Source organism: Maylandia zebra, linkage group LG6 (genome assembly GCF_041146795.1).
Source record: "Maylandia zebra isolate NMK-2024a linkage group LG6, Mzebra_GT3a, whole genome shotgun sequence".
Classification (NCBI taxonomy): Eukaryota; Metazoa; Chordata; class Actinopteri; order Cichliformes; family Cichlidae; genus Maylandia; species Maylandia zebra.
This window is the reverse complement of record NC_135172.1, coordinates 26,681,394-26,708,271: the sequence shown is the minus strand read 5'-3', so window position 1 is coordinate 26,708,271 and position 26,878 is coordinate 26,681,394. Positions and strand designations below refer to the sequence as shown.

The 26,878-nt window shown below is 38.9% G+C and overlaps 4 protein-coding genes across 8 annotated transcripts; 2 read left to right on the top strand and 2 right to left on the bottom strand.

Moving 5' to 3' along the window:
* The first annotated feature begins 2,048 nt into the window (after positions 1 to 2,048).
* Positions 2,049 to 14,602, top strand: gtf2e2 (general transcription factor IIE, polypeptide 2, beta). Of its 2 annotated transcripts, none has more exons than XM_004564235.5 (8): positions 2,049 to 2,254; positions 2,865 to 3,025; positions 10,435 to 10,514; positions 10,986 to 11,093; positions 11,500 to 11,682; positions 11,803 to 11,896; positions 12,974 to 13,089; positions 13,247 to 14,602. In XM_004564235.5, exons 2-8 carry the CDS (start codon positions 2,866 to 2,868, stop codon positions 13,364 to 13,366), a joined length of 861 nt encoding a protein of 286 aa, XP_004564292.1. In that variant the 5' UTR covers positions 2,049 to 2,254; position 2,865; the 3' UTR covers positions 13,367 to 14,602. The 2 variants fall into 2 exon arrangements, with proteins under 2 accessions (XP_004564292.1, XP_004564293.1); XM_004564236.6 differs by lacking the exon at positions 2,049 to 2,254 and adding an exon at positions 2,483 to 2,735.
* Positions 4,163 to 9,654, bottom strand: smim18 (small integral membrane protein 18). The gene is made up of 2 exons (XM_004564234.3): positions 9,374 to 9,654; positions 4,163 to 7,149 (listed from the first exon to the last, which is right to left on the bottom strand). Exon 2 carries the CDS (start codon positions 7,142 to 7,144, stop codon positions 6,821 to 6,823), a length of 324 nt encoding a protein of 107 aa, XP_004564291.1. The 5' UTR covers positions 7,145 to 7,149; positions 9,374 to 9,654; the 3' UTR covers positions 4,163 to 6,820.
* LOC101486450 (dynactin subunit 6) lies at positions 14,037 to 18,148 on the bottom strand. Of its 2 annotated transcripts, none has more exons than XM_004564240.5 (8): positions 18,098 to 18,148; positions 16,170 to 16,258; positions 15,906 to 15,970; positions 15,672 to 15,777; positions 15,476 to 15,561; positions 15,318 to 15,365; positions 15,072 to 15,214; positions 14,037 to 14,480 (listed from the first exon to the last, which is right to left on the bottom strand). In XM_004564240.5, the coding sequence occupies exons 1-8, from the start codon at positions 18,101 to 18,103 to the stop codon at positions 14,388 to 14,390; spliced, it is 636 nt and encodes a 211-aa protein (XP_004564297.1). In that variant the 5' UTR covers positions 18,104 to 18,148; the 3' UTR covers positions 14,037 to 14,387. The 2 variants fall into 2 exon arrangements, with proteins under 2 accessions (XP_004564297.1, XP_004564298.1); XM_004564241.5 differs by lacking the exon at positions 18,098 to 18,148 and adding an exon at positions 17,731 to 17,907.
* On the top strand, positions 16,997 to 24,978 carry hgsnat (heparan-alpha-glucosaminide N-acetyltransferase). Of its 3 annotated transcripts, XM_004564237.6 has the most exons (18): positions 17,127 to 17,356; positions 18,178 to 18,293; positions 18,397 to 18,533; positions 18,668 to 18,786; positions 18,865 to 18,934; positions 19,805 to 19,874; positions 20,081 to 20,181; positions 20,470 to 20,546; positions 20,687 to 20,717; positions 21,102 to 21,262; positions 21,411 to 21,526; positions 21,669 to 21,790; positions 21,951 to 22,077; positions 22,268 to 22,354; positions 22,490 to 22,567; positions 22,748 to 22,818; positions 23,875 to 23,987; positions 24,221 to 24,978. In XM_004564237.6, exons 1-18 carry the CDS (start codon positions 17,179 to 17,181, stop codon positions 24,400 to 24,402), a joined length of 1,956 nt encoding a protein of 651 aa, XP_004564294.3. In that variant the 5' UTR covers positions 17,127 to 17,178; the 3' UTR covers positions 24,403 to 24,978. The 3 variants fall into 3 exon arrangements, with proteins under 3 accessions (XP_076741064.1, XP_004564294.3, XP_076741065.1); XM_076884949.1 differs by having other exon boundaries at positions 16,997 to 17,356; positions 22,268 to 22,567; XM_076884950.1 differs by lacking the exon at positions 17,127 to 17,356 and adding an exon at positions 17,434 to 17,782 and having other exon boundaries at positions 22,268 to 22,567.
* Positions 24,979 to 26,878: the final 1,900 nt, after the last annotated feature.

The following is a 26,878-nucleotide window of genomic DNA, read 5'->3' as shown; positions in this document are numbered from 1 at the left end:
CATTCACACTGAATAACGTATAAAGGCAGTATCTTAAGTATGAGAAGCAGGGGTTTAAAACAACCTCTAAGTGGCGATGCTGAGCCAATAATCTCTTCCCAAAAAAACAAGAAGTCCAATGATTAAAAATAAATAAATAAATTACACAAAACACACTCAAAAATAAATTAAAGTAATAATATCCTGTTTTGTTGCTTTTTATTTTTTACTCAGAACTGAAGAACAGAAGAAGTAAAATGAAAGAAGACTTTAATTTGTCCATGTAAAACAAAAAAATTATTTGTGACACATAAATTTAGATTTGGTGCATATTAGGCGATAGCGTATTGCTTATATGAACCCAATTCACGAATAGACTAGCAGCTTTATATGAAAGTTTATTTAACTCCCATTTTTATTCAACTATCATGCAGTGGAATCTGTGAGCTAGAAACACTTTATGTTGATATATATTTTGAATGAATGTGCCTGATCCCATCTGCCGGTGGATCACTGACTTCCTGACGGACAGGAAGCAGCATGTGAGGCTGGGAAAGAATGTCTCGGACTCCCGGACCATCAGCACCGGCTCCCCTCAGGGCTGTGTTCTTTCTCCTCTGCTCTTCTCCCTGTACACCAACTGCTGCACCTCCACCCACCAGTCTGTCAAGCTAATCAAGTTTGCAGATGACACCACCGTTATTGGACTCATCTCGGACGGGGACGAGTCTGCCTACAGGAGGGAGGTTGAACGTCTGGTGTCCTGGTGCAGCCACAACAACCTGGTGCTGAATGCCCAGAAGACAGTGGAGATTATTGTGGACTTCAGGAAGCACACAGCCCCACTCCCCCCCATCATCCTGACTGACACCCCCATCACCTCTGTGGACTCATTCCGCTTCCTGGGTACCACCATCACCCAGGACCTGAAGTGGGAGCCCACCATCACCTCCGTCATCAAGAAAGCCCAGCAGAGGATGTACTTCCTGAGGCAGCTGAAGAAATTCAACCTGCCAACACGGACGATGATGCAGTTCTACACTGCAATCATTGAGTCCATCCTCACCTCCTCCATCACCGTGTGGTACGCTGGAGCCACTATCAGGGACAAACAGAGACTGCAGCGTGTTGTGCGCTCTGCTGAGAAGGTGATTGGCTGCAGACTCCCATCTTTGCAGGACCTGTACACCTCCAGGACATTGCGGCGTGCAGCTCGGATCTCAGCTGACCCTTCTCACCCTGGACACAGTCTGTTTGACCTGCTCCCCTCAGGCAGGAGGCTCCGGTCCATCCGCACCAGAACCTCTCGCCATAAGAACAGTTTCTTCCCCTCTGCTGTTGGACACATGAACAATAACCATATGACTGTCCCCGCCACTAACACATGACCCTACGCTGTGTTCACTGTATCATTCCATGTTTGGCACTGATCACCACCTGCACTCATGTATATATCTTTCAACGTAGCACTCTTAATTCTTATTCTCATGTATATATCTCATGTATATCTCATGCACATATCTTTCCACGTAGCACTTTTAATTCTTATCCCTACTTTTATTTTTTCCATGTCTATTTAAGTGTTATTTATGACACCATGTTTGCACTGAAGCACCGCAGCAATTTCCTAATGTTGTAAACCTGCTCAACATTTGGCAATAAACCCCATTCTGATTCTGATTCTGATTCTGATTCTGATTTTTATGGCTTGTCCTGTTTAGCGTTTCAGTAGTTAATAAGAATATGGATGTGACAATTAGTATAAATCCCGAGTAATACTATAGCAAAATAGCATAAAGGAGAGACCAAACTTTTGCACAAACAAAAATTACTGCGTGATCTTTTTTTCTTTTATATTTTGTCTTTTATAGTTTGTTAAAAAACGTGTAAATTGATGTGATTTTGTGGTGGATTAAAAAACAAAACATTTAATCTGTCGAGAGGGACCCAAACAAATAGAAGATATATTTCGAAAATTGTTTTCATCAATATTTTCTAAACGTGCAGTTTTTTATTCATCGTAAATCATCGTTTTGTCGTACGTACGTAATGACGCCATACAGGCTTCGCTGTCGATACCGGAAAAATCGAACTAGAAACGGAAGTGCAGCATGAGTAAAATTGTGTATGAAGTTTACTTGTGTTGTCTCCGAAGGAACGACAAAAAACAGTGATTCGGTGGAGGACGCATTCTGTTTTACATCTACAGCATATAGTTAGTGCTCTTGGACTAACCCTCTTCTTTCTCTGAGTGAGAACAGGAACAAAGTGTCAGGTAATGTTGAATTAATCGTGATGCTAACGCTAGGTTAACTACTAAGCTTCTGGTACAGTGTTTCACCACGTTTGTTTATTTATCCTGGTTTCCCCATAATACTCAGTAACGTTCGCTTATTAACATAATGTTAGTTGTAGTTATTATGGGATTTACATGATCACAAAGTCAACTGAAAGCCGTTTGTAATCGGAATTGAAAATAAACTAGCTATTGTTAGCTAGTTTAACTAGCTTTATATTTGTGGCTCTGGGGTAATGACTGTTTTCCCTCTAACGCCATTTAATTCTAAAAAATTTAATAACTATGGTTCGTGTCCGAACAGTATTTGGCTGTATGACTTTTCAGCTTAGTTTTTGGTTTTTTTAATATATCAGTTGTTTTGTTGGTATCGGGAAAAAAACCGTTTCTTGATGGCTTTATTACAAAAAGATCAACCAGGTGACAGCTCATAAGTCCCTGAAGCTAAAGGCCACCAAAGGTTCTTGCTACTTACACGTATACTTACATATATTAAGAATGTGATTCCTTGAATCCATCAAAATGAGCTTTGTTGCTTTGCCTTTTGTTAAATGAATCTTCTTCTTTTTTTTTTTAATCTTTCAAACAGGATGGATCCTGCTCTACTGAGAGAAAGGGAGCTTTTTAAGAAAAGGGCACTTTCCACCCCAACTGTAGAGAAGAGACAGGCTGCCTCAGACTCTGGATCACACAAAAAGAAGAAACCCAAAGTTGACAAGGAGAGCTCCTCTAGTTCCAAACTCAGTAGTGGTAGGTGAAAAATATTTTCTTGAAAAGGGTGATGTTTGTTGCTGTAAACCACTTATTCTTGTTTGTTAGTGTTTTAATGTCTCTATTGGTTCACATCACCACTGGCTAGCATCTGTAGATATATGTTGGCAAGTAGGAGATGCATCGACTGACTGGCCAGGGACTGGATTCTGCAGATTTCCAGTGCTTAGCTCCGCCCAGTGACTGGCCATTCAGTCTCCCATATAACTGATTGTATAGCGGTGTAGGAAAATATTCACATGCACTCTCACAGCCTGACATGGTGTTAGTGTGGAAGCTTCTCACTGTGAGTGAAGAGACAAAGTTCACCAAAGTACACCAGCGAGAAAACATTGATAAACAAGAAATCTAATTAGACATTTAAATATGAAAAGGGAATGTGGCTAACGCTAAAGTTTCACAAAGCTCAGAGCCAGACACAAATGAGCACCCTCAGTATGGCTCAAAGTAACTATGAGGGGAAAATTATGGACACGAGTGAATAAAAAAAACAAAAAAAAACCAACAACTAAAAACATTTTCTATTGATTATTTGAAGATCACCTTATTTTCTGTTGATTCAGAAAATACTGTAACTTAATACAATTTGGGAAAATAAATATTAATAATTTCTTTAATGGAAAACATATTTTTAAATGAAGAAAAGTAGATTTTTGTTTATCTGTGCCATTAATTATAGTTCTTTGAAAATCAAAATCTATTCGCAACATAACAGGCTTATTCTGTACAATCGGATTGCTCATATTTGGACACCAAAACAATTTTCACACATCCAGCTGGTTAATATCTAATCGAAGGCCTAAATATGCACCAATGCTAGTTGCTTTAGCTTTGAATAAAATAATCTCATCTCATCAGTATATAGCTTTTTATATTATGAAAGTCTAACAAGTGAACCAAAAGACATTTTAGAGTGGATGAAGGAACTTTCAACTGGGTCGATACTCAAAATTAATCTGCCCTAAAGACTTGACAGTAAATTGAGGATCCATGTAATTAAAGTTGTGCGTGTCAGTTTACTGTGATTCAACAAGACAACCAAGACACTGGAATAATACACTCTCCTGGTTGTTATTTCTAATAAGAAAGAACCTTACTTCACAGGTTAAATTAATCAGGTGACGATCTTTTCTCATTCTAAATCCTTAGCTTAACCTAAAAAACTAGAATTCTTACTGCTCAGTCAAATTTAGATAAAAGAAAATTGGATTACAAGTGATACTTATGACACTTTTGCATTTAAAATGTTCTTTCAGATGAATTAAAGCAACATGCATAAATATATATACAACATAAGAATTGTGAGCAGTGGCCTCTTGGCATCCGTTCGAAATTGCAATGTCACGCCATATACTCTTAAAGAAAAAGCTACTTCTGTTAACAGAAAAGTGAGTCAGCTTTTATTAGGCGTTTTGTGGTAAGGCATGAAATTACACATAGTGCTCAATATAACATTTTACCGTACATCACTGTGCAGCATGCGAACTTGTCATGAGATAATGTTGCAGTGCTAAACATGTTGACAACACTGGCTTACAATTTACTGAAGAACACCAGCTTTATCCTAAGCAATGATTTCATCTGACTAGGCTTGATCAACAGATATTGTTGTAATAAGATTTGGACGGCAATTTCAGAAACAGCATGTCTTGAAGAAGCTCACTGCATCCAGTAGGTCACAAAAAAAGCACTCACACAGTAGTTGTTTTTTCTGAACAGGTTTTTTTTTTAACACCCATATAGCAGGGTAAGAAAATGCTTTTTTCCCCAACGTTTTTTTTCCCATGCAACTTAATAATCAGTTTCCAAAATAATCAAACTAAGAAAATGCCCATTTAATGCAACACATTCTGCCACAGCCTATATTAAAGTCCCCATGTCATGCCCCTTAACAAGCCCATGAATGTATTTTAGTGGTGTACCAGGATAAGATTATTTACAGGGTTTCGTCCAGGAAAACTGTTCGACCCAAAGGCAGAGTGTTCAAAACAATTAAGCATTACACTTTATTGATGTAGCACTAGCCACCCACTATATGACATGGATAAAAGAGCTGAGCTGCTTGTGTAGCATCGTACACTGGCAGGCAGAAGAGGCAGATTTGTAGACACGAGGAGTTTATTTCACGTGTATATCAGCAGAAAATAACTGAATAACAATTTGCCTCATTTATATATGATGAAGAGTAACCTTAAGAGATGCATCAGCTAACTATTGTCTTGGTGCTTAGGACTAGCTGAGTCATCAGCTTAGACTTGTAAAACACACGGACATGCATGCATTAGTTTTGTTATACTGTACACTGCTGCAGCACGTCTTTTACCCTTTGTTTTGCTCATGTCTCTTTCAATGTAATGTAAAGTAGAGCCGTAGTCTTTAGCTTGTTTTTGTCAGCCAGTGTTGCTTTTGTGAGGACCTAAGCTATGCAGAGGAGTGGGTGGAAAATAGCTTAAAAATAGTATATGGTTTATGGTAACAGGCTGTTTATGACTAGTTTATCGAGATTATTTGCTTACACCTGAAAAAGAATATTATGTAAATGAGAAGTGCTTTATTGGAAATTCTGCAGTATTAGAATACAATTTCTGTGAGCAAGAGATGAGTACAGAAGCTCTAGCTGTATTAGCACTAAACATAGGGGATTTTCTGTTGTCCTGGCAACATTCCCATAAAAATAAAGGCAAAGTTTCTCACTAATAAGTTATTTGAAATGTATGGAAGCCCGTTTCCGCCACTAAAAAAAAAAAAAAGGATCCATAACTCAAAATTTCGAGTTATTTTCTCGAAATTTCGAGTTATTTTCTCGAAATTTCGAGTTATTTTCTCGAAATTTCGAGTTATTTTCTTGAAATTTCGACATATTAACTCAAAATTTTGAGAAAAGCAACTCGAAATTTCGAGTTAGCGCTGCCAATCAGTAATCTACGTGAATGACGTCATTTCCATGTTACCCGGAAGCTGAAGCCCTCAGCTACAAATGCTACAGCTAAGCTACCGGTATTACATCCAGTCATGAATGCACAGATTGCTGAGTGTTTTCAGCCTGGCTTCACAAATGATGAAATCCCTGTGTTATTAGCTGAATCACATGGTGTTACTATCAGCAAACATACTTTAATTTGTTGGGATCCGTTTTTGAGTGCGCGGTCCTGCGCCATATGCTTCCAGGTAACAAGAAAGCGACCTCATTCACGTATATTTTTGATTGGCAGAGCTAACTCGAAATTTTGAGAAAAATAACTCGAAATTTTGAGAAAAATAACTCGAAATTTTGAGAAAAATAACTCGAAATTTTGAGAAAAATAACTCGAAATTTTGAGAAAAATAACTCGAAATTTCGAGAAAATAACTCGAAATTTCGAGTTATGGATACTAGCTTTTTTTTTTTTTTTAGTGGCGGAAACGGGCTTCCATAGAAATGGGCTTCGAATAAAGTTGTAGGGAATAATTCAAAGGGCATAATATGGGTACTTTAAGTAGTGTAAATTTGTGTTTTTAAGCCATGTTATAAATACTCAGGTGATCTTCTTTTCTTCTGGGAGTATTTCAGAAGTGAAATATGGCTTTCGGGGTCTGCGGTAGATGTGGGAAGATACATTTATATCGTTCAGTCACCAGCTTTCACCTCTAATTGTGAACAACTGAATTACTTTGAGTGTTTTGGGGGGTTTTTGGGAGTTCATTTTTGCAAACATCTTAGTCAGTAGTGTGGTCCTGTCCAAATGAGCAACAATATCCAAATTCCTATTATTCTTTACTTCGTCCTTGTTGCCACTATACCACCTCAGTGTGGGATTCTGGCTCCTTGCACATGCTACTCATAAGCTTGCTGCAGCTTCCCGGCCCTTCCTCCTGTAGCTGGTGGTGTGTTTTCCCTTTGGCGCAGCACCCACAGTCCAGCAGCTCATAGAGCACAGCCAACGCTGCCAAGGACAGGACGGTGAGAATAAAAAGAAGAAGGATGACAAAACAGGCCACATTCCAGCCATCATGAAATGGGTAGACTTCCTGGACCTGAAAGGAGACGAGGGACAGAGGGACTCCCTCTTCTCGCAGTGGGAGATTGTTTGGATGAACAGTAGCTGTGATGTTGGTCATGATTTCTGGTTGGAAACAATAAGACACAAGGAAAAAAAGATTGTTAATGCTTATGACAGTGTTTGGGTCTTGGTTTTACTGCAGATCAAATTTCAAAATGAAAGCAGCGGTTGTTAAATTCGTGTTTTCATGGTGTGAGGCTGATTAAAAAATGACAGTAATGGGAGAATTTGTCTTCAGGGCATAACACATTGTGATGCAGTGCTTTTAACCAGATGTGCCTGGCTCTATTCCAGGATTTTTTGAAGCATTTGCTCCTGATTATTGTGATAATTAAAAACAAAACTAAAACTAATGATCTTTGTGATACTGATATTGAAAAAGGAATTTGTTCCACTCGAGACAGCAGGCAGACATGGAAACTCATTTACTCTCATAAAACTATCAAATACTCTTATAGGTAATTTGTTGTAATGAATGTAACGCTTCGTTATCAGTCACGAAGGGGATCATGTTGTAAAAAGATAAACTGCTTTGTATGTATGTAAACAAAACCTAGTCTACATCTGTCATTACAGACATATTTTTTGTGTGAAATGAGAAGATGGTGTATTATTATAGCACAGGTTATATTGCAAAACACCAGAAACCCTACTGAGGCCATCTGCTCAGAACAAAAATAGCCTTAAAAGGCTGGTAATAAAGGATGGGTGTGTAGAGAACTGTGCCATCTATGCTTGGTGTGCAGCTCTTTGGCCACAATGCCTTATACAAATGTAGTAACGGAACTGTAATAAAATAATGAACTTAAGAGATCCTTCAAGTGCACATTTGCCTCACTTCAGCTGTTCTTTCCCATTTTTAGCCAACACCTACCATTTTAAAATCCTCGGGGCACACTGTGGAGTGTCTCTGCCCACACAGCCATGCACAAAAGTGCACATACATGCTCTTAACACACACTTGTATGCAGACAATCACAGACATTTGTGCATGAAATATTGAGGCGAAGGCAGATGACCCAGTTGTAGGAGTGGGGCGTGAGTGCATCTCTTTCCACCATCTCTTCCTTTAGAGATTTAATAAGGCTAAATGTGTGCAAACACATGCCATCGTGCATAGACTTGTGTTGTTTTAATATGACTTGTTTGTGTGTTTATTTTAGTGGGTTTGTAACTTGAGTTTCAGGTGACCTGGGAACTTAAATGTGAAAAAGCTTAGTGGCTTGTCCTGGTGAGACATTTTCATTGGTTGCTTCATCTTAGTCTGAAATTCTCTTGACACCTGATGGAAGTGCATGTAAGAATAGAAAAAGTCCATGCAGTGTGTATCAGTGTGCAATTGAGAGTAGTCAAGGTAATTGTCATTTGAGATCACAGGTAGCACGTGACTGCTGGACAGGCTGTCTCCTTTATTATGCTCTACATGTGAGGAAGGACAGCTTTGAACATTGCCCTCACCAGATTCTCCCCACTTTGTCTGGAAGTTGTGTGTACAGTATGGGTTTTGTGTTGTTGTCTTTTGCGTTGAATCAACTGTTTTGATCCTGTTGTTACAAACCCAGCTCCTAATATCAGTTTCACCTCAAGTCATGGCTTTACAACAACCTCTGTTACTAATTTATACCCCCCCCCCCGGGGTCACCCTCCTTTCTTTTGTCAGAGCAATTATACAGACAGGGACAGATTGACTCCTGCATCTGTTATCACTCACCAAAGCAGCCCCACCCCAGCCAGGCTCTGAAGGTGTAGAGCTGGAGGTTCCTCTCTACACAGTGGCTGTCTCTCTCTCACACACACACACACACACACACACACACACACACACACACACACACACACACACACACACACACTCCTAATGCCCCTGGCTGGCTCCTCACAGCACTCAGTCCTTCATTGATTTGTCTTGAGTCATGCATTTAAACAAACACATACATGATATCCATAAGTACACACAGACAGGTTCTGATGCTTGGTATTCAAGTGGGTAGAAAGCAGACAGATCCATGTATATTTAATCCACTGTTCACTTATACAGTCTAAATGTTGTAATTCCTACGCAAAAGGACCTGGCTTTGTAAATACATCCACTGCATTTAAAGATGCATGACTTCATCCTGCAAATATTAGAACGCTCTAAAAAAAAATCCTCATATTCATATCTTCATAGTGAAAACCCAGTGCAGCCTGTAGCCTGTAGCTTAAATTTATATTGTGGATTATTATGATCTGTTGATGTCACGCACATTATTCAGAGGATGGTGTTCAGAAAAACATGCAGACTCACCTGTGTGTCTGGCTCAGTTTTTAGAAGATGTAAGCCGACAAATGTCTCTCCTCTTTTTGGTGCTCCACCTATCTTCTTCGTTTACACTCTTTCCCTCCTCCACATTCACTCTTCAACCTGCTTTCCTCCTCAGTGCTCTCGTGCACTTTCAGTCGCTCTCCTCCACCGCCACTCCTTGCAGCTCTTCATGTCTCAGCTGAACAGCACAGGATTGTCTACATCATTGGCTCCTTTCTATTAGCCCTGCCTCTGCACCATTCGTTAGCTGGTCTGTCACAGTTTCACCGTCCTGCCTACTGTGCAGCTCAAAGCAACAGAAGCTCCCGCCTACACAATGAATCATTCATGAATCAGTGTCTGTTTTCAGCTTTGATTGGTGAATGCCGAGTCCAGACCTCAGTCAGTCTCTGAGGGGAGCAGCATTATTGGACTCCAGCAGAGAATAAGACCAGCTGGCCGGACTTCAAGTCAAACTAAATCAGATTGGCTTGATATATGACTTGTGTAGTATTTTAATGTTGCAAACATTTAAATCTGCCACATTTTTGCACTGCGTGACGTGTTTCTGTGTTACCCAAAATACATACCCTGCAGCTGTAAATACTCACTAGCTTCCTGGAGTGTTACTTTGTATCTGGAAGTAGTCCCCAGCATTAACTCTCGTATGAGTCAGGTTTGCTTAAAACCTGAATTAGCCTCAATGTCATTGTGTTCCTTTGACCTGTTTCAGATGATAGCGTCTTCAATAGGAACAAATGAAGGCTGACAGGCAAAATAGAGAGTGGCAAACAAATGCATTGTTTGCTTCTGTCTTTTCACTGAATATTGACAATAAGAAAATGTCAAATAATGAATGCAGTTAGGATTTTAATGACCTCATTAAACACTCGCTGCTCATTTGACAGGAGCTGACATGACAGTAGTCAATTATCTGAAATACATTTTCAGCAAAGTGTTCTTGCACAAATATGTCAGTCCATGTAGTTCTCAAATCTCACTGTACATTCAGTCTTGCGATAATAAATTGGTTAAACTTAAATGTTGTTGTTTTTTTTCCACAGAATCTAATGGCAGCTTCAACATTAAGACGAGCTCTGGGTACAAGTTTGGTTGCCTGGCCAAGATAGTAAATTACATGAAGGTAATGAGGATTTTGAGGGGGACATTAAAACCTTTTTTTTCAGCAGGACCAACACAAATAATAAGATTTTATCTTTTCACCAAACTGTTTAATAATAAAGCTTGACATTTGTCTGTTGTAAAACATGAGTGAGTCATTTGTGCCCGCTGGGTTAACATTTGGTCCCCAGTCTTTCTTTTGGTATGTTAACAGCTTGTTTATCATGCTGTGGCTCTGCAAACAGGCAGCCAGGCCTTGTCACACTAGCTGTTTGACTCATTCCTCGGTGAAGAACTCACACTCAGATTGACAGATTTTCCTGTTAAATGTGTGCATTTGTGCCACCTGTTGAATGCACAGTTCTGAATCCTATAAAATTACTGTAGATATTTGCCTAAAATCTTCTCCATGGTGCAGAAAATAAGAGAGCTGTGAATATTGTTTTGTGTGTGTGTTTACCTAATGTCTGCTTTTCTGTCCTTAATCTCTCAGACGAGGCATCAGAATGGGGACACGCACTTCCTGACCTTAGATGAGATTCTTGATGAGACCAAACTTCTTGACATAAGCATGAAGCAGAAACAGTGGCTCATGAATGAGGTGCTTTTGTGCTATTTTTAATGCCATACCTCTATCTTTTATTGTCAGTAGTACTAAGGTCAATTGCGTTTTCTCTGAGCAATTTCTTTTACGAGTCTCACCTTAAATCTACACAATACTTGTTTTTTCCCCTCAAGCTAATTTGTAAGTTATTCTCATCCAAACATATTCGGTATGTTGCAAAACAAAAAAGCCATTGAAAGTAAGTGATGAGAAATTAAGCTGATAATACATCGTATGACATTAAGCCATCTTTTTACATTGGAAGGCTACACTTACCGAAGAAGAAAAAGCTACTGTACTATTTGTTTAGTCTTTTCAAGGTGTCAGTTTTTATTATATTTTGTTTTTTATTGGAGGGGGGTTATATATAATCTTGTGCTTTACTTTCACCTACCAATCTCAGGCCTTGGTCAGCAATCCAAAAATTGAAGTCCGGGATGGAACCTATGGCTTCAAGCCTAAATACAACCTGAAGGACAAGAAAGCCTTACTGAGGCTGCTGGATAAGCACGACCAACTGGGCCTGGGAGGAGTCTTACTAGAAGATGTAGAGGAAGGGCTGCCCAATTCAGCCAAGGCCATCAAGGTATTAAACATTATTCAGTTTTTAGGGAAACACCACTAAGATGCCACTCGGTGATGTGCGAACACTGTGGCAACTAAACAATTAAAGCATGGTAAAGACTTCTTGTGTGATCGTTCACAGGCTTTGGGGGATCAGATCATCTTTGTTACAAGACCAGACAAGAAAAAGATCTTGTTCTACAATGACAAGCATTGCCAGTTTGCGGTAGATGAAGGTGAGTATTGGTATATCGGTATTGGTCTATCCGTAAATTGTACGGTGACATGTCTTCCTCTTTCTCTGTGTATCCGTCTTTGACCTAAACTGACTATTATGCATGCTATGCATACCCAGTTGGCCCTCACTCTGCATTCATTTCATGTAAGAATTTTCCAAGTGTGAAATTATCACCATAGAGATTAAAAAAAAAAAATGGATGTAGCTTATAAGTAATAAGCTAGTGAATTGTCTGAAAACCTGCATTCTAACTGAATGCCACCAGATGGCGATAGCTGTGGTTGCAAAAAGACTATCAGTTCTATAGAAGTCGAACTGAAATCAGCTAAAACTCTGTGAACATTTTCTTGTTGTTTATGGATTCAGTTATACTATGACTAAATTTTAATCATATTAAATCAAAAAAGTATATTTTGTAAATCCTGGTCAAACTGTATTTCAAAACGGAGTAAGTAAGTAAAATTTATTTATATAGCACATTTCACAGATAAAAATCACAAAGTGCTTTACAATAAGATCAGACAAACGGAGGATTATCCTTGGTACACAACTCATTGGCTAACCACTTGAGTGACCAACAACCAAGGTCCAGAAATTCTCAAGGCTACATGCTTCAAACCGGTGGGCAATCTCACAATAGCTACGTTTATGCTATCAATTTTGACTTGGGTAAGTTGTTAGAATTAACATCAAGGAAGTCTTCGTCATACATTTTCGCGAGTTAGAACTGGAACATTCATAATGATCTGAATTTCTGTCCTCCCATGTTACTTGTGATCCATGTTGGGGGTACAGCATGCTTTATATTGCCTTTGTCTGCAACTTAAGCTATAATGTTTTTGCCAAATTTCAGTGCTATTTGGAGAGGTGGAGCATGTGCAAAGTGAAAACCAATTTGGCTTTGACGAAGATTCAGGCAACTTTACTTCAACTGTGAAATGAAATGTTTGTTGTATTAGATCTATATCAGAAGTGTTTTGTAAAACTCATATTATGCATTTCATTCAGGTCTGACTTGTTTGGTTAGTTAAGATTATGTGTCCGGCTCTTCAAGTGTAGCTGCTTTCAATGTCAGAATTTCAGAAGCTGTGGAGGAGTGTTCCAGTTGACTCTATAGATGAGGACAAGATTGAAGAGTACCTGAAGAAACAAGGCATTTCCTCCATGCAAGAAACGGGACCAAAGAAAGTGGTCAGTGTTTTTTTAATTCACACACACATATGTGTGTGTGTGTGTGTGTGTGTGAGAGATTTGTTAGAAAGAAATAAGAAAGTCTTTAATATGCAGTTCTTATGGTTACACCTGTTCAAGGAAATGAATGAGAGCTGATTATCTTTGCTCTTCACAGTTACCAATTCAAAAGAGAAAGAAGCCAGCCGGACCGAGGAAGAGAAACTTCAAGACGCACAACAACCATTTGGCTGGATTACTGGAGGATTACTCAGATGGCGTGCCTATAAAGAAGTGAAATATATTCATTCAGTCCCATATGTAACACAGAAATGCATGGAGATGGTTATTCTAGACTCACTATAACATAAAAACTGCTGATGAATGTTATTTCAAAACATTAGCTGTTTTTCTCCCCCCTTTCTTTGCATTCCTCTCAACAATCTCTGGTTTTATGTTACATGGAGTCAGTAGTTGCTGTGTTGTGGAAACCTTTTGAGTATAAGTCAGTGAAGGACATGAATACTTGGATCATTAGGATAGCTGGCGCCCTCACCAATTAAAGGGGAAACCACAACTTTACTGTTAAAGTAAATAAGGTTGAATTGTGTAGCTTTCTTTCATATTGTTTGTATATATTTAGTATAGTGTGTGGAAGGTTTTTATTTGAATGGTTAGCAACGGTTATGCTTTTGTAATAACTGCAAAAAACAGCCGTGTGTTGTGCAGTGTATCGCATCACACTGAAAACTCATCCAGCAGGAAATGTCTTCAGCTTTGTGGAACTTAAAATATTTAAATGCGTTTTACTTTGCAACACCGTGATATAGTGGTTTAAGAAATATTAGCATTTTTGAACCAACTCAAATAAATTATACTGCTACACAAAACTGCTTTGATTAGATCAATAAGTTGCCATTTTAAGTGTCAACATTATGCGTTTAAAAAAGTCAACATTTGAATCCATCTAAATATTTAAAATGTTTCATTTATTGTTAGTGTAAATTCTTTATCAGAATGGCAGAAATTACCTTCTACAACTTAATGATAAAAATACTGGTAACTGCCATCATAAGAAATGAGCAAATCTAGTACAGCTTGTGTACCTTATAAGTTAATCGTAAAAAACAAAAGGTACATCGGCATAGCAGGAGAAAGATGAGAAGCTTAATCTTCTGTTGCAGATCAGAGTAGAAAATATCAGTAATTGAAGAGCAAAAACAGGGTAGGTACATAACTATATACATTCATGCTTTCTTCCAGCAGGATCTAGTTAAACATTGATATTCTCTGCATTTCAAAAGGTATAAAGTGTAATTTTAGCTAGCAGCATGGCCTGCTTTAACAGTTTTCTTCAAATGGTGGTAGTTTGGCAAGATCTTCATCAGAAAATCGAGCTGAAGAGTCTGTGGCTGAAATGAGATAACAGACATGATGATGAGCATAATGCACAAAAGTTTTCTCTGCACACAAACTTTTAAACAAGTGGGCATGTATGAAAATCTTACATAAAAACATTAAATATGAAATATCACTTCAGTGTTTTCTTGGTGAATGTGACGGAAATGAGAGAAACTGAATATTTTACACATTTTCAGACAGTCTGTTGATGCTGAGTTTTTGCCCATGGTGTTACTGTGTTTCTCAGCTCTAATGCTGAATGCTTAAAAACAATTATTTGCATCATAAATGTGACCCAAATCCATATGAAACTCAAGTGTGGCTAATGTAGCATTTGTCTTGCACTTGTACGAAATGCTCAGAGTTGTAAAATATTAAAAACTTTCTATATAGATCCCAGATACAAGTTAGAGGGAGAATTAGTTTTAAAAATCTGAATCTAATAAAACATCAGATTTTTTGTTTCATCAGGAAAACATACATGTGATTAGCCCACTTGGAAGCTCAAAATATAATGCTTTGATATTCAATTTGCAATGCTAATGCTACATCTAGGTTATTTGACTACACCAACGATGTTTTCCAGTCACAGATCTCCATACCTGGGGTCTCTCAGTCTGCACCCTCCTCATACATCCAGAGCCGTAGATGACCGTGTTCTCGGGTATGACCTCACAAGTGTTGACCTGACAGAAGGCTCCAATTATACAGCCACTGGTGAGGATTACATTCCTGCCAACATCCGCTAGTCAACAAAAAAGGATAGTTGGTAACGTGAGTGACTTAATCGAACTTATACAGACTTGAACACTCACTGAAAGCCAAAGAAACGGAAGGCAATATCCCACCTTTAGATTCAATCACATTGTTGTCTCCAATTTTTAAAGCTTGCGATACTGTTTGTTGTCAGTTGAGGCAAAACATGATTTCTTTTACAAAGATTTATTGTGTTACAATTTAAAAATCATATATGGAGCAGTACTGGCTAGATTAGATAAAAGGATACCACAGCCAACTTCAAAGACGTTGTTGATACCGATGGTCATTGTTTTTGGTTCCACCTCAGAATCAGGTATAATATTTTCTGGGTAACTGTGGGGAAGATCACACAAGCTCGCATGTAAGAACAGTGACAGATCACCAGAGATGGTCAACGATGGTTAACCTAGTGGAAAACATGGTACACCGAGGCCTTAGATAACCTGTTAATGATCAGAGCTTGCTCTTCAATCAAGTTGCCTTCTCCGATGACAATGGGTCCTGCCTCAGCAATGATGCGAGCTTTTGGGTGGACCACGGTCCTGGCGCCTGGAGAAACAGAGGTGCAGCAAGTAATCAAGAACAGTGATGACAGCCATTCAACTCCTGCCTTGGGACTGATCTGCTGTGAGAGAAAAGCAAGTTTTCTGAACTCCGATTACTGGGCATAGTCTTACCTATGGTAACGTCTCCTCGGATTTCGCTTTCAACACAAACCACGGCTCCAGTTGCTATCTTGACACTGCAACAGAAACGAGAAATGTTTTTGTACATGCTAGCTAACGCTGCTAGCTAGCTACTTCATTGAGCTGTCTTAACTGGCCACATCAGCATCTTCAATTCGCTGTAACTAATTCTTCTTTACTTCTATTATTTATTCTAATGGATTTTATGCTTAGCTACGCCGCTAAAAGTCATGTTCGCAATAATGTACACATTACCTCTTCTGAGCATTTTGTTTGTCTGCCATTGTGAACGATGAAGTCCGATGGGAGGCACCGTTGAGCCACTCGATCATCGATTTAGAGTCCTTGACGTTTCAGCGGACGTACAAGCGTAAAGGGAGAAAAAAGAACAACAACACCCAAACTTATTTATGTGTAATTTTTTTATATAGCTTATTTTTTCTCTCTGTTAAAAGTGTTTCCTGGCTTATGGAGTTTTCAGATTGTGGAAATGTGTACAGATCTCCATATATTTAGACAGACAATATCTAATTTTCATATTTAAACATAAAATGTAGGAACAATTTCAATGTTTCTTGTTACAGCTTTACTTTTCTTTTTTCACACAATTAAATGATTTGATCATATTTTATTCACATTTATTACAAAAAAAACCCCACTGAAAACAAATGTTTAAACTGAGACATTGTGATAAGATTAGAAATTATATACTCATTTCTTATCTTGTCCATCTTGGTTATTCCCAACAAAAATCTCAGCATCTTTAGCTCTTTCACCTCCATCTCAGCCTCCTGTGTTTTTGTCAGTGCCACCGTCTCCAAACATGCACCATGCTACCTGCTCACATAGATCACAATATCATCTCCAAACACCATTGTCCACAGACTCCAGCTTGGCCTGATCTATCAGCCCATCACCACTGCAAACAAAAAGGGGTTCAGAGCCGATCCTTCATGTAGTCCCACCCCCACCTGGAAGCCACCTGTCATTCCTACGGCATACCTCACCACTATCTCGCTGTCCTCATACATGTCCTGCACCACCCTCACATATTTCTCTCTGGCACTCCTGAGTTCCTCATCCAGTACCACAGTTTTATTGGGAATACTGTGCGACTTTAGTGCCGATCGCAAACATGAATATGTGCAATAACCATTCCATTACCTAACAATTATTGGGGTAGTAGAACAGGTATAGTACTTTGGCCCTTCTCGCTCCCACTAGAGTGCCAAAACAAGTACACGGATCGAAAGTAACCTTTGCCATGGCAAAAAGGAAGCTTAAGAAAAACAATACATGTCACTCGTATTCAGTAGCATCGGTTAAACCAAAGAGCCAGAAAGAAATGGCACAAACGGAGAAAAGTGCCACTTTTGCCCTTGCTGCTGTTGCTTTGGTCGTGGCTGTTTGCGTGGCACCACTAGCAGCTGAAATATCTTCGTGTAAGTATCCTGAACTGAAAGAAAGTAAAAGCAGGAGACTACTGCTACCAGGTTAGCAAGCTAGCGAGCAAGCTAATGTTTAGCAGTGTTTTACACCAACTCCCGTATTTGTTGAAATTATATTACAGCAGCAGTGGTTATGGGTTTTTTGACGATAGCTGAAGGTTTACTCCAACAAACAAGCGGTTTAAATGTTTAATTATTAACCTGCTATCGAGCGGCTAACTGTAAAACGGTATCAACTGAGAACAGCTGATAATGGAAAAGTGAGCTTCAGCGGTTTGAACTTCCCTCTCGGTGGTAAATTAGGGATTAATGCAGCATGTGACCACTGGCTCTATCACATGCTTTCTCCCTCCAGACGCTAGCTTTACCTTTCTGGCTGTAGCTTGCTGTCAAACTGGGCTTCTTCGCTACCGCACACTGGTATGGAGTAGGTTTGTGGTCCTTAGCATCGGCTGTGGTCGATAGATTTGAGACAAATTACAGAAAGATGGCTTCTTGTGTCGCGTATTAAAACGAAAAGCATCACGACCACCCGTTATTAGTTCTCTGACTTGTTTGATAACATTTGTGCAGTCGGGAAAGATGAGATTATTTTGCACGTTTGCGCATTTTGATCGAATAATAACCAGCGTAATGGCATGCACACTGTTATGGTTTTCTGATGATTTTAATTATATGAACAGCGGCTTGGGTGGGGTCACCAATAGAAAACCGTAGACTGTAGCATCGTTGTACCTTCATATGCAGAAAATTGATGTGTTGCTGGGTTTCAACTGATCTGCACAATGCCTGCTGCGCTTTCTTACTCACTCTAGCTGATATACATCATCATAAGCACCTGTCCCTGAAGATGGATGAGGCACAGCTGACGGTCAACAATGAGTTGTCATATGAGGTGCAGGTGTCTTGGATGTCACAGCGCTGCTACCAGGTGGGCTCACACGTGCCAGATATTTCCCCTCATTTGATTCTGTTTCTGTGTGGTTTAAGTTCAATAATGTTCTAAACTTGGCTTCTGCTCTCTCGCCTGTTAGTGTTTGTACCAGCAGCTAGGGGTGGTACCTGCAGGGCTTGAGCCTGGTCACCCCAGTTCAGTAAACTTTGTTGTAAGCACACAGCATGAAATAACACTGCAGATCAACAGCACACCTATCGAGCTGGAGCTCTGCAAGTACGTTTACGAATACGGTCGTGTTTCCAACTTACAAAAAGAACGACACTCTGGTTATATAAAATTAAGGATCAGAGTTTGGCTTATTTGTTGATGACATAAATCTTTTTCCTTTGTTTTTTTTAAATTCACAGAATTCCTTTCCACTTTGGCGAGCATGGTAACTACTCCCTGTGGGTGAAAACCCTGAACGCATCTTTTGGAGTCAACTGCTCTGTAGTTACTGATAAGGACCCTGTGAATAGCTACATACGTGAGTGTCTCACACAGAGAAAAAGATTTTATTTTAACTAATAATTAATATACACTTAATTAATATCTCTCCACACAGCGATCTTGGTTGCTTTTCTCATCTATGCTCTCCTGGCCTTGGTGTTTGCCATTGGAAAAAAGGTTTGGGGGTAAGCCTGATTTTTGTTTTGATGTTCATTCAGTAAATTTCAATATAAAGAAGTGGATATTTTTTGAATGGTTTGAAAATGTTAAGAGTAAGCACTGCAGATGCATCAGAAAGAGATGCTCTGTGCCTTTGTGGAAGTATCCTCTGGAAAGAGGAGGAAGTCAGTAGAAGCGAGACAGAAAATGTGTGTTTTCCATTGTTGAGCCATTACGAGCAGAGATAGTGAAGGTAGATGAGTTTAAATATCTGGAATCAACCATCTAGCAATTAGAAACTGCATAAGAGAGGTGAAGAAGAGAGTACGGACAGGGTGTAGTGGGCGGAGACAAGTGTCAGGAATGATTGCTAACTGAAACATAGCAACAAGAGTGAAAGGGAAGATTTACAAGATGACAGTGAGACCTGCTATGATGTATGGTTTGGAGAGAGTGACACTGACAAAAAGACAGAGTTGAAGATGATCAGATTTTCAGTGGAAGCGACCGTGATGGACACGATGATTAGAAATGATTAAATCAGAGGGAAAGCTCAGGCTGAGTGTTTTAAAAACAAAGTTAGAGAGGCAGGGCTGAGAGTGTTTGTGCAGAGGAGGAATTGTGGATATTTGTGATGCTGAATGATGCTTCCAGGCAGGAAGAGAAGGTTCATGGATATAGTGAAAGAGGAGATGCAGAGGAGGATGCTAGGAAAAGGGTGAGATGGAGGCAGATGATCCACTCTGGCGAACTCTAAAGGGAGCAGCTGAAAGAGGAAGAAGAAGAACGTTTTTCCAGTCTTGTCTCTCTCTGAAGCACACAGTCTTGAGAGTCAACTGAGCTTGTTTGTACTCCAAAAAAACCCTCAATCAAGATCTTGATTGTTTCTTGTCCAGGCTTGATGCAGTAAGAGGTCTGGTCCTCCGACTTGGGAGTTCCATGGAAACAGAGAGACTCATCAATTCTGTGAGTGTTCTGCAATCGTTTGGCCTTGTTTAATTATGAGTGCTTTAGTGACAATGAAATAAGAACCCAGATAGTTTTAATATAGCAGATTTACAGTTACTGATCTGCTTCTATCCTGTGTGTTTTTGTCTTAATAATAAATCAGGTGATAAATCTATACTTCCAGTAGAATTATGCTAATATCCAGCTTTGACTTCATCATCCAGGAACTGGGCCCCACTCGGGTAGTGCCGCCAGTCACTGATAACATCCTCCCTCCCCCGCTAACGAGCAGCAAGAGGCTTCGATCTTTGGATACATTCAGAGGGTAGCTTCCTGACCCCACCCTCACTCTTGTGCCTCCAGCTTAGTGTCCTCATTGTCTTATTTATCATTATACTGTATCATATGCTTGTTTGTTTTTTATTACAGTGTGGTAGGTGACACTGAATTTGTCCCTTATTAATCAACCACCACCGGCAGTATTAAATCTAGATCCAGTGCTTTTGATGTTTTCATATTTTTGCCTATTTTTATTCATCAATTAATATAAATAAACATGTACTCCTTGCTTGATGCTTTTCGGTAAATGTGGCATTTTCTGTGTTTCTGTCAGTATCTCCTTGGTCATTATGGTGTTTGTGAACTATGGAGGGGGGCGATACTGGTTCTTCAGACATGAAAGCTGGAATGGTAAGCCCAGTGTGGTTTCTTTGTTTAGTTTTTTTAGCCATGTTGCAGTTTCCTCATTATTTACAGATCTTTGCAGCTCTCCTTGGTATTTGCAATGTTGTTGATTTTAAACCAGGCCTTCCCCATTTCTCATCTTGCAGGCCTTACTGTTGCTGACCTAGTCTTCCCTTGGTAAGCTTAATTTAAAGATTCTTATAAAAAGTTGTCTTATATGCAGTTGGATTGTCTTTATTTGTACTCACACGTTAATATAAATGTGCAGTATTTGTATTAATGTGTATTTTTATTTTGTAATGGTGACAGAATTCTCTTCAGAAGGATTACAGGGACCATTAACAAATTCTGGTCCAGTTACATAGTTGAATGTGCACAAGAAATAAAGGGTGTTTTCTTTAAAGTGGTCACTGGACTAAAAGGGGCTTAAAAATTGTATAAAAAAGGAAAATCCAACAGAATGAATTAAAAAAAAAAATAGAAATAATAAAGTTCCATTTGTTCCCTCAGCAGATCTTTTAAGTGTAGAACCAACACTCATTTTGTCCCTTCTTCCACCAGGTTTGTGTTCATAATGGGCACATCCATCGCACTCTCCATCAATGCCTTGCTGCGTGCAGGCGCGACCCGTTGCTCATTGCTCAGAAAAGCTGTGTGGCGGAGCTTGCAGCTCTTCATCATTGGTGTCCTAGTCATCAACCCAAACTACTGCCAGGGAGCGTGTAAGTATGAACTCCGTCTTTACAGCAGTATTCCAAGCTCTTTAGGTGGATGATTAAACCATATACTATAATACTGTTTCAAACTTGAACTTATGTGGTTATTTATTTTCATTTGCATTTTTATTGCGTGTTTATATCTTCTCCACAGTGGCTTGGGAAAACTTGCGGATCCCGGGTGTGTTGCAGCGCCTCGCCTGGTCATATCTGGTCGTAGCTTGCTTGGATTTACTGGTGGCCAGAGGACAACTTGACGTCCTCACAGTGGTCAGCCTTTTTTTTATTATTTTTTTTTTTTTTTTCATCTGCATTGTTTAACAGTCTGTGTTGTTTTATGCTAAATAGGTTTATGTTAAATTTGTGTTTGAGGAAAGGAGATGTGTTTAATGGAGTGGGTTTTATTTTCCAGGATGCGTGGTGGTCCCCAGCTATTGATTTCTTGCTGTATTGGCCCGCCTGGCTGTGTGTGATTCTTCTAGAAGTACTCTGGCTCTTCCTCACATTTCAACTTCCTGTGCCAGACTGCCCAGCGTAAGTCAAAGACAGTGAAGTGTAGTGCTTCATTATTTTGCGTACGTTTTTGCAATAATTGAACTTTTAGCATTAAGCGTTAATAAACTGGAATTTCTAACCTTCCTCTTGGTGCAGTGCTACATTAACAACACTGACTGCACTAATTTCTTTGGTACAGAGGTTATCTGGGTCCAGGTGGGATTGGGGACATGGGGCTGTATGTGAACTGCACCGGTGGAGCTGCTGGTTTCATTGACCGCTTGCTTCTGGGAGAAAAGCACATGTACCAGAATCCATCATCAAGGGTTTGTAACCACCAAAACATCCCAAATATAGCTTCATGATAGTCTTTTGTAACTTGAAATGTTAAGGTTATTTTAATGTGTCAGATTTCTCTCCGATGGGCACGTACACACTTGTTAACCCCAATAATGCAAACACTGATAGACTGCATCTGATGTTGATAAAAATCAATCAGTTTACATTTTATTTCAGGTGATTTATGCAACTCGTATACCGTATGATCCAGAAGGTGTTCTTGGCAGCATCAACTCTATCCTCATGGCCTTTCTGGGATTACAGGTTTGTAATTTATATTTGTCTGGTGTTGGCCTCCTTGTGTTTCTTGTTTATTCAAATAAAGATATAAAACCGTTTGAAAGGTTAAAGGAAGTAAATGGTTGGCTTTCATTCTTTTTGTATTTTAATTGTCCTCAGGCAGGGAAAATAATCTTGCACTACAGAGAACGCCCCAAAAGTATTATGTCGAGGTTCCTCATATGGGGTCTTTTACTGGTAAGCACATTGTTTTGATTGATTAATTGAATCTTTATTTTGAACATGTTGAAAAAGTACAACAACATAGAATTAAAAAGAGACAAACAAACAAAGCAAACAGCAAACAGAGAGAGAGAGATCTATATAAAGTCATTTTTGCATCTATGATTGAATAATAAAATGTCTTCTGTCATTCAGGGTGTCGTATCAGCATTTCTAACCAAATGTTCCACAGACCAGGGTTTCATTCCTGTCAACAAAAACCTGTGGTAAGGGCCATGTTTTATTTATATCTACAGTTAGAACTACATTTACTCAAGCAATGGGCACTTTGGGAAATTCTAATTGAATATTTTGGAAACTGCTGCAAAATAAGCAGCACTAGTAATATTTTTAAGTTTGGCAAACGTTAGATTTTATAGTCTTTTCCCACTTAAAATGCGTAAAATATTTTATACAGATATAATAGAATACCTAATGTCACATAATTTGTGTTATGACTAGGTTTTCCACATTTGCTCTCCACTCCAGCATCTTACGTTCTCACAACTTTGTGGCCACAGGATTGTGAAATCAGACAAAAGAGAAGTTGTAGAATATCTCATAAAAAATGGAAACCAATCAAATATACAGCAATACCCTTGGCAAATATTTAAAGTGGTCTATCACGCCAATATAGAGTTTATTTACATAGCCCAAAATCACCTTAGACATAACGGGCTGTACCAGTAAAACTCATGCATAAATAGTTATAAACATCGAGATTACACACTCTCTGACATGCATAGTTACATTAGAGAGTTAAACATTAAAGGTATTAAAGGTATCCAGGAGTGCATAAACTGAATGAAAAACGGCATGTTTTTAGATGTGATTTTAAGTTTAAAAAAATTGGCAGACCTTCAGCTGGTGCAGTGCTGATAAATATCTTTTTTTCGCCCTTTTTTTAAGTCCTGTCCTTTCTGGCCGATTTTGCAATCAGAATTATGATCTGAATCCACTGTTGCGCGCCAAGAACATTTTGTTTTTCCCAGATCAGCTCTATAAATCATCTACATGATCCTCTTGTTCAGGGTTTATCTGTTTATCTGGGACTAGTGTTATTTCATTTATTACATTATATGTGGTATACAGTATGACAATGACTAAGGCTGGACAGGCAGGTGGGAAACAAATGGGGGGAGACATAATAAAAGGATGGAGTACAAATAGTCTTTGTCATAAAATGAGGCAGACAGAGATGGACATTGACATTGACACAAGCACCCTGATGCTGCACAGCATATAAATGTTTTTTAAAAAATGTCTTAATGTTTCACTTCTAGGTCTCTGTCTTACGTGACAACACTGGCCTGCTTTGCCTTTGTGCTCCTAATGCTGATCTACTACATAGTGGATGTAAATAAGTGGTGGTCAGGGGCACCTTTCTACTATCCTGGTGAGCATTAGAATCACACAAAAGCTTAATAGACAGTTTTTGCCTAAGACAGCTTTTGATTGCACAGTTACAGTTGTACTTTTGGGGTTTGATGTGAATGTGGAAGTCTGCTCTGTCACAGTGTGAATTAGTATGCAATTGGAAATATAATCTGCCAAATATTTATTTTCCTTGTGAATTTCTGTGTAGTCATTGCATCCTCTACTTCACTTTCTCTTGTGTGTTTCATTAAGGTATGAACTCCATACTTGTGTACGTGGGCCACGAAGTGTTTGAGGACTACTTTCCCTTCTGTTGGCAGATGTCCAACAGCCAATCCCATGCTGAGCATCTCATTCAGAACCTTGTGGCCACTTCCTGTTGGGTCATCATCTCCTATTTGCTTTACAAAAAGAAGATTTTCTGGAAAATTTAAACACAGGACAGCAAAAGCACAGGACATTGTTTACATCATAGATGCTGGAGACACAACAAGAATGCATTTGGTTGGACACAGAATGCAGATTAATTATGTCAAGGTTATATCATAATTATATGAATCTCTGTCTCTGATCATGTATGGGGTTTCTTTCATCACATAGCTATTCTGTTAGGTTATTTACCCTTTCTTTCTTTTTACATTTTTTCCCATAAACTAGGGCTGTTCGATATAACGATATATATCGGATGACGATATAAAAACGCCTATAGTTTCATTTTACGCTATCGTTTGTTTCGTGGTGTCGCAAAATAAACTGTTTATGGCAATATTTTTTCATCGTTTTGATGGTCACTGTAGTGGCTATATTCATTTCTTAAAGTTCTCTCTTTCTCTTATATTTAATATAACCACATTACAGACGGACAAGCGCCTGTTTTTATGTGTTGTTGTTAGCAGCAATGACAGTAAAACCATCGCATGTCCGCTTGTTTATTTTCCACATAAACCTTTCACAATAAATCTCAAGATCCTGTTGAGACTTTTCAAAATAAACTGAATCACGTGAAAGACTATGCAGAGTGTTTACGGATGAGAAGCAAAAAAAGAGCCGTCCAGTGCTAAAAACTAAACCTTAGACTCAAACGTTAGAACAGGTTTTTCCCCGCAGCACGCCGAATAATAAATACTCACAAAGAAAACGGCGGCCGTTGCAACTTATGTCTAAAAATGTATCGTTTCATGCATCGGTTAAAACACTCGACTCCAGTTACACGACGCCCAGCCGGAAACACTTCACGCAAGTCGAGATTCACAGAATTTACAGAACATGTTAAATTTTTGTGATTTTTTTTTTTTTCTTTTTTTTGTGATTTATATCGTTATCAGGACGATAGATGTCTTATATCGGGATATGAGATTTTGGTCATATCGCACAGCCCTACCATAAACAGTTTGTTCAGTTATGCACCAGCAAAGTTATCCTTAGTGATTCAGGAAAAAAAGAGTTGAAGAATAGTTTGGATTGTAAATACACCATCTTTAATGTGTAGTAGTTTACACATGCACCTACAAAGCAAAAGATCCCTGGTTGAATCCCGGCAGGAGACACAAGTATAATGGGGTTGCATAAGGAAGGGCATCCAGTGTAAAAATGTGCCAAATCAATTATGCGGAGCTACCGCTATGGTAACCTCTTGTGAATAAGGAAGCAGCCCAAAGTAGCTTTAAATAAACTATTTTTGGTATACCAGTACATCTTAAATGGCAGAGTATTTAAGCAGGGTGTTGCAGTATTTCTTTAACAGGCCCTATTGACTTCTCTGTTGTCATGTGAAGTGCTGTGGTCTTACCCTAAAGGCTGACGTTAGGTTTTTGGATATCATAAGTAGATGCTTCATATATCCCATACCCCCACCCAGCACGTAGTGTCTGTGCTGCTCAGAGCGTAGCACTATAGCTATAGCTCATGTTCATCGCTGGATTCTGTTTTGCGAATATAATGAATAACTGCTGGCTTCACTGTGCTCCTATTTTATGTACATCTCACAATCGATGTGGGTAACTGAGCAACCAACCAACCAAACATAAGAAAGACACGAGAAAAACCTCCAAACTGTTCTGATTTCCATTTCTCTATTACATTTAAGATGACCTGTCAAATTAAATAAGCTGCAAATGTTCTGGGGAGTTAAAAGAGGGCATGTTAGCAATGTTATGTATTTGGTTTCATGTGGAAGCAGCACGGGGTTTTTTTTGGGGGGGGGGGGGGGGGGGGGGGGTTATGGTCTTCAAAAAACAGAAGTCACAGTGCTGCTATTTTTTGTGTGTTAGTGTTACATGTGCATTTTTTTTTATCATCTTTAGTTTAATACTCCCCAAATTTTTTGCTGCTGTTTTGCCAAATGTGCTTTTTTTCCTTACACAGTAATCTGAAAAAGCACCATAAATATATTTGATGGAGTCTTATCATAAGACTGTTCCCATTACTCCCACCGTAATGGGTAAATGCGCTCGCTGTTACCATCTGCAGTTGATAAAACATTTACCACCTGTTTTTGCAGAATCATCTGTTCAGTCTATAGAATATCCAGATGCTGTGGATAATATTTTTCTTTTTGGGGGGGGGCTGCTCATGTAGTACTGTCACCATTTCTATTTCATGACATTTACTTCGATAAACTTTTATCTAATTTTTTTATATACACTATTCGAAAATACATTTATATAATAAAATCTATATTTTAAAAAATAGTTCGAGATTGATTTCCTATAATATGGTAATTTCTGTTCTTTATGTGAAAGAATTCTAAACAAAAAAATGTCATATGGGGGATTTGTGTAGCAACACAGTGACATGTCACAAAAGAAAAAACAACAGTGGGTATCCACCACATGGCACTAGAGCAGCTTTAATGCTACAGGTCCTAAAACTCTACTTGAGAGCCATTCTTCCAAAAAATATTCCCTCATT